A 7,287-nucleotide genomic window follows, 5' to 3' on the forward strand; every position below is an offset into this window, starting at 1 on the left:
AGGAGAGGGGAGGTAAGAGGACAACTTGCAAACTCAGTTCTTTGATTTCATCAGGGGTTCTAAGAATTGAACTAGAGTCATCAGGCTTGCTTGCAGCTTGCAGTTTTTATTCACTGAGCTATCTTCCACCTTGTCAACATTCTTTGGTACGTTTTATGTGAGATATAATATCCTTATTTTCATCCTTCTTTTGTAATATTTTAAGCCAAAAAAATCTAAATATTGACAGGATGTTTCTGGAGGATCGGTCACTATATGTTCTGTTAATTATCAATTTACAACATTATTACTTAGTACACATGATTTCACATCTTAAGGAACCTCTGCAAATTAAGAATGTTTGTGATTGTCACACTCTAGAGAGGAAGAAGTGCAGGTGGTTTGTAATGAATACAGGAGAAGCCAATTAGAGAGGCACTCAACATGACAAATGCATAGGCCAGCACTCTACCTCAAACAAAAACCAGAGCCAGAATTTCAGCGCTGTTTGACAATTCCTGTTTCAAAGGAACACCACTGTCACATTGACACCCCAGCCAATGACACTGTTGCCAATATACCAAATACAGTAGTTGTATGTGGGCAAATATTACTTAGAGTCATGAAACAGCATGCATAATTTATTTTATTTTCAAAGTACACCCTTCAAAGAATATACTCATTTGTGTCATAATAAAAAAAAAATAAAGATCACATATTATTTGGGCATGGGCCATAGCTTAGTCAGTAAAGTTCTTGCCTTTGAAACATGGAGACCTGAGTTCAAATCCTCAGCATCTACTTCAAGAAGCCAGATGTGACAACACTAACCTGAAATTCCAGCATGGCAGTGGTGGAAGCTGAAGGATGGACAGCCAAGTAATCTAGTCAGTTTATAAGCTTCACTTTCAGTGACTGTGTCTCAAAGAATAAGGTGGGAAGCAACTGAGAAGGACACTTGACACCGAACTTGGACCTCCACACTTTTACACACTACCATTACCACGCACAGGCACCTATATGCCTGTAGACACACAAGCACGGATGTAGTCGCCCATGGACATTAGTAAGTATAGTTTATTTAATAGTATTTAGTGTACAATAAAAATCAGGGGCTGAAGAAACATCTCATTGGTTAAGAGATTTTACTGCTCCTGCAGATGAGCCAGATTGAGTTCCCAGCAACACTTAGCAGCTCACAACTAGCTGTAATTGTTGCTGCATGGAATCTGCTGCCCTCTTTTGGCTCTTCTAGGCACTGCATATGTGCAGTGCACCAATGTTCTTAGGGCAAAACTCCCATATACATAAAATAAAACATCTTTGTAAAACTGGAATTTCTATTCAAGATGAAATCGTGCATAACTTTATACAAATGCCCTTTGAACTAGCAAATAGGAATGACATAAAATATTATTATAAATACCTGTACAAGGCAAGTGGCCAATTTATCCAGAAAGAGAGAGAGAAATGTGATTGAAAACAGTAGTTATTGAACAAGCTACAGCTGTGTATAACTAATGTCTAATTGCTCATCTTAAACACATTACCCATTAAGCAGAACAAAAGTGGGTAATTTGTTATGATCTACTGTAATGATTTACAAAGCACTACATAAAAGTAGACTTAGCACATATTGAAGTTATGACACCCTTCCCAATAAAGTCCCAGGGCACTCACAATTAATGGTGATTTAACCTAAATTTCCTTTGTGAGTTTTACAAAATGCTCTCCTGTAAAATAATTCAAGGGAATGAAAAACCATTGGTAGGAAACCGGTAATTTATATCTAAACTTCTCTGGAATGGCCAGAAAGATTTCAGTCAAGTATGATAGTCAACACTACAGAACTAAAAGCAATTACAATAATTTCAAATGTGAATTGCACATGTTATTTTATTGATGAGTTTTTTATACTTAAATTAATATTATAACCCATCTCCAGTATCTGGATATTCTGCATCCATTGGTTCAGCAAACCACAGATGACAAATATCTGAACAAAACATTTTACCTGTACTTTCCAGATAGAGAAATTTTATAACTTGTGACTACTTGGCACAGTGTATAACAATTAACTTCATAGGATTTGCATGGAATTAGGTACAGTAAGTTGTCCAGAGATGGGTTTAAAAATGCAAAGGATGTTGCGACAGTTAATGAGCACCTGTGTGTTGTTCTTGACCGACTGCGTGAGCACCGAGAGGGGGCCTGTGTTGAATTCCTCCTCCTCCCGCTTCTGCAGTTCCTCTGGGGTCATCTCACTCTTGGGTTTATTGAGGAGACTCATGGTGGAGGTTTTTTTGCAGATCACTCTGGGGCGGGTGAAGGCCTTTGACAGGCACTGCAACATGGTGCTGGAGAATGTGAAGGAGATGTGGACTGAGGTCCCCAAGAGCGGCAAGGGCAAGAAGAAGTCCAAGCCTGTCAACAAGGACTGCTACATCTCCAAGATGTTCCTGGGCGGGGACTCAGTCATCGTGGTGCTATGGAACCCGCTCATCGCTGGCAAGTAGAGTAGAGGCCTCTTTCTTCCATGAGAGCCTGCTCCCTGCCCTGCCGAGCCGTGCCCAATGGGATGGAAATAAAACCCTGTGTTTTTTGTTGTTTTGTTAAAAAAAATGCAAAGGATGTGCGTCATCTATTTTACTGTTTACCAGACATCTGTCCATCTCCAGATTTGAGCACTTGAAGTGGATCTAGAACCAACTTTCAATGGGCACCAAACATGACTGTACAGATGTGAGTATATAATTTAATCTATGCTACATGGATGAGCTTTACTTTCTTGTATGTTAACAATAAACTCTGTTTCTATTATAATGTGGAGTAAAACAAGGTCTTCTGATACCTAACTGTGCATTATAGATGCACTAGAAACCAACTTTGGTGTCCCGCTACTTTCTTCATTCACACCTGTTCTTAGTTAAAAGTACAAATTGTTATTGAGCTCTGCGTTTTTCTCTGCTCCTCTCCGTGCCTCTCCCCTCTCCCCTTCCATCCTCCCTCAAGGCCCCCATGCTCCCAAGTTATTAGATCTTGTCTTTTTCTACTTCCCATGTAGATTAGATCTATATAAATCTCTCTTGTGTCCTCATTGTTGTCTAAGTTCTCTGGGATTCTGGTTTGTAGACTAGTTTTCTTTGCTTTGTTTAAAAGCCACCTATGAGTGAGTACATGTGATAATTGTCTTTCTTTCTTTCTTTGGCCTGAAGGTCACCATTTTTGCACTACTGGTTGGCCACTAATGCCCACGGAGCCTGTCTCGACCTCCTTAGTGCTGGGATTCAAAGAACACGACACCTGCATGTATTTTAACGTTGGATTTATGGATGCAACTGCTGTTCTCATCACTTGAAAAGCTGGCACTTTTCTGACTGAGCCATATCCTCAGACCTGACTTTCTTAAGAGAGATGAGTCTCACCATGCTCTTGATCTTTGTAGTTTAATTTCAATTAAATACTTGACTTAATGAGACTGACCTCAAGACAATTTAATGAGGTACGTGAAGTAAAAGCTTATGTGTGATAACTGATATCATTATGACCCAGTTGCATCTGTTTACTCACATATTTTTGAGAAAAGTAAGATTTCCACTTCTTGGCATTATTTAAGTCGTCCATCACCGACACAAGTGGGATTTCTGTTGGATACAACGTGGATCCTGATTTCCATTCAAATGACAGAGAAGCAGAGAAAATACTATCTTCAAGTACAATTTTTCATGAACATCAACACTAAACTATCTTCTAATCTGAATAAAATAATTTATTGCTTAAGAGAACAATTATAAAAGCATATGCAAAATAGATACTTAAATCTTCTATTCGCATAATTTTCTTGCAAAAGTGAATATCATTATGACATAATTATAGTTTATTCAAGCCCTAACATGAAATTAACATTTCAAAGATATAATAGAATTATAATATTTTCCTACAGGACATAATATTTTATAAATTTGGACTAAATTTATAATCTCCCAAACCTCGCATGTAATTTAACATACTATCCTTAAATTTTAAGTAGAGTAAATTTCAAATTAACAAGTTTAATCACAACTTTTCAAAAAAAATAGACATAAAACAACTTTTGACAATAAAGTGGAAAAAACAAACCTGCTCTGACATCATTTGAAGTCAAATGCATAGTCCCATATTCCATAATCATAGTTTGTTAAACTATTTAACTCAGAGGTGTTTCCTTAATGATCATTAGACAGACAGACAGACAGACCACATTCACACACACACACACACACACACACACACCCTAAAGCAGAACTAGTATTACATCACTGTGATCCCATTCTAGCACTTGAAAGTCTGATTGCAGCAGTACCATGAGTTCTAGACTAGCGTGGGCCACATTGAAATACTCTGCTTCAAGAAAGATAAAACACACACATACTATCAAATGGTATAAATGTTTAATATATTAATATTCAATGTTAATATTTCTAACTACTTATTTGTGACTCATTTTATAAAATGATGCTCTATTTTCTAACTATAAATATAATATTTATTTTATATACTTGAAAAGTACTGAATGTATCAAAGAGGAAAACCAGTCATGTTCCAAACACAGGCATTTGCTGTGTTGTAATAAGAGCGGCGGAGCTGCGTCCCTGGCACCCAGCCGCCCGCATGGCTAGCTTATGCCCCGAAATAATTACACAGAAATTGTATTCTTTTGAACACTGCCTAGCCCATTAGTTCCAGCATCTTATTAGCTAGCTCTTACATATTGATCTAACCCATTTCTAATATTCTGTGTAGCACCATGAGCTAGCTTACCAGGAAAGGTCTTAACCTGCGTCTGTCTGAAGTGGGAGAATCATGGCGACTCACTCACTCGGCTTCTTTCTCCCAGCATTCTGGTGTCAGAAGTGGGACACAGGCATTTGCTGCTGTTGTATAACTGTATTCATCTGTAGAATTTATTTTCTAGAATAATATTATTAAAAATTTTGTGGCCTTACTTCTCATTATATTTTCCAGTAAGATCATTAAAAAAAAAAAAAAAAGCCTCTCAATGATCTACCATAATATTCTACCTAAGTGACAAATTCTAGCAGTGGTTTCTTGATTTAAGTTGCTAAAACAAATTTCCATAGACAGTGTTTTTAGACAGTAGCTGAAACAGAATCTTGTTGGTATTCTTCACAGTCTAAAGCCCAAGAACATGCTAAAAACATGGCAAGGTTCTGGTGAGAGTTTTGACCTGACTAGCATATGACCACCTCCTTTCATTCTCACCAGACAGAAAGTGAAGAGGAAACAAGCACTCTTGGGTGTGGTAGAATATTAGTTGAAGATATGCTACATTTGTTTATGCTGTGAAATATTTGTTTAATGATGAAAGATTTGTTGCCTTCTTTTATGTTGTGTTTGTTTAACGCTGTGATGTTGTGTTACTATGACTGTCTAAAACACCTGATCAGTCTAATAAAGAGCTGAACAGCCAATAGCAAGGCAGTAGAAAGGATAGTCAGGGCTGGCAGGCAGAGAGAATAAATAGGAAAAATCTGAGAAGGAAGATAAAAGAACGAGAAAAGGAGGAGAGGGAACACTGGGGGCCAGTCACCCAGCCAGACAGCCAGACACTGGAGTAAGAAGTGAAAAGTTTCTGCACCCCAATAAGCCTCTCCATTGATGCAATAATACAAATCAGACCAAATCAAACAAAATTAGAAAAAACCCAGGATTAATGGATATGACCTTTCTAGCCTCCCAGAGAAGAGCTGGGGAAGGAAAACCAGAAAACCATGTGTTTGTTGTCTGGGGGGCAGTTTAAATACTCTATGGTTGTGGTCTTGAGCATCTCTGGGGAGGGGTCATCATTTGGTGGGCTTTCTCGGGGGGGCGGGGGATGGAGTCTGGACTGAGGCAACTTTATGGGAACTTCCACCCAAACATTCTAGACTCCTTGGATACAAAGATACCAGGGGCAGGAGTAAGCTTTAACTTAAACATCCCAGACTCTTTGGGTATGTGGATGCCAGGGACTGGGGTGAGGCTTCCACTTAAACAAAAAGTAAAGAAAAGATATACAGTAGTAGGGAAAGACCAAGAGGTAAAGGCAGATGAGATAATTTAAGAAAAGCTGGCTAGAAACAAGCCAAGCTAAGGTTGGGCATCCATAGGAAAGAATAAGCCTCCATGTGATTTATTTGGGAGCTGAGTGACAGGTCCCTCAAAGAGGACAAAGAATAACCAACAACAGTAATCTCCTTTAACAAGAAACAGATACGATTCATGATGCAATCAGTTCTCTGAGGTCCCACACTCTAATTTGCCATCACCATGTGGCTCAGAACTTCAAATTGGATGTGAGGGAATCAAACATTCATTCCACAGGAAACTGCCTCCATGGGTTTCATCTTCCCATCATCACACTGCCACAAGTGTCTCCTAATTTCATGCTGGTCTTAGCACACCCCTTGTTCTTCCTCAGTCTATGAGACTGGTCCCACCTTAACACCTCTGGAGGGATTGTGCCCTCTTCCTGATGCTCATTCTACCACACTATAGAAAACACCTTCTGAGATTCTCTGAGACCTGGGAATTGACTGTGTTGTTCCCTGAAATTAGACTTTCATACTACTTACATGGCCTTAAGAAAGCCTCTGTGTATTGAAGAATAATACTTTTCTCATAGACTGGTTGAGAGAAGTAAATATATTTATATTTAAAAATTCTCTTCCATCTTAGCAGTCACATTCTCATACCATAGCTTCTAAAATACTAATTTTACCTTTCAGCAGTCCATCTGTTGGCTTAGAATGCTTTATTAATTACTGATTGTTGGTATTATAATCACTAGTGATACTTCTACTTATTGCACATTGTTTTCACCTCTATAAAGTCACCAATTTTCTATAAATTTTTTAAACCAACCACACAAAATGAGTTTTACTAATATAGTATCTATAATACTAAGATTATATCCAGCTTTTTCATGTTTTATTTTTTGTTCAGCATAACTCCCTTGAAATAGGTATTCTTTTCATCTGCCTTTGAAAAATAAGAGAAGTGCAGTGTTCAAGCACCTAAGCAGCTTTCCCACCCTGCTCTGTTTATAAGGGATGAAAGCATGATGCTGAATTGAGGCCCTATGGCTCCCATTGGAAGGCACTGGGGGACAGTGTGCTGTTAACAAGTATGCAAAAATTGAATAAGTGGAATGAACTAAGAAAGGGAGCTCTTCAACCACATTCATATTCAAATTCCTGCACCTTTGGGAAAATAAATACATTTCCTTTGAGATTCCATATTTGAGTCTAAAAAATACAGGCACACTCA

At 38.2% G+C, this 7,287-nt stretch overlaps 1 protein-coding gene across 1 annotated transcript; it reads right to left on the reverse strand.

The window, feature by feature from the left end:
- Positions 1-2,059: 2,059 nt before the first annotated feature.
- Positions 2,060-2,274, reverse strand: LOC130871536 (small nuclear ribonucleoprotein Sm D2). The gene has a single exon (XM_057764986.1). It carries the CDS (start codon positions 2,267-2,269, stop codon positions 2,060-2,062), a length of 210 nt encoding a protein of 69 aa, XP_057620969.1. The 5' UTR covers positions 2,270-2,274.
- Between the last annotated feature and the right edge of the window lie 5,013 nt (positions 2,275-7,287).

The sequence above is a fragment of the Chionomys nivalis genome, chromosome 1 (genome assembly GCF_950005125.1).
Source record: "Chionomys nivalis chromosome 1, mChiNiv1.1, whole genome shotgun sequence".
Classification (NCBI taxonomy): Eukaryota; Metazoa; Chordata; class Mammalia; order Rodentia; family Cricetidae; genus Chionomys; species Chionomys nivalis.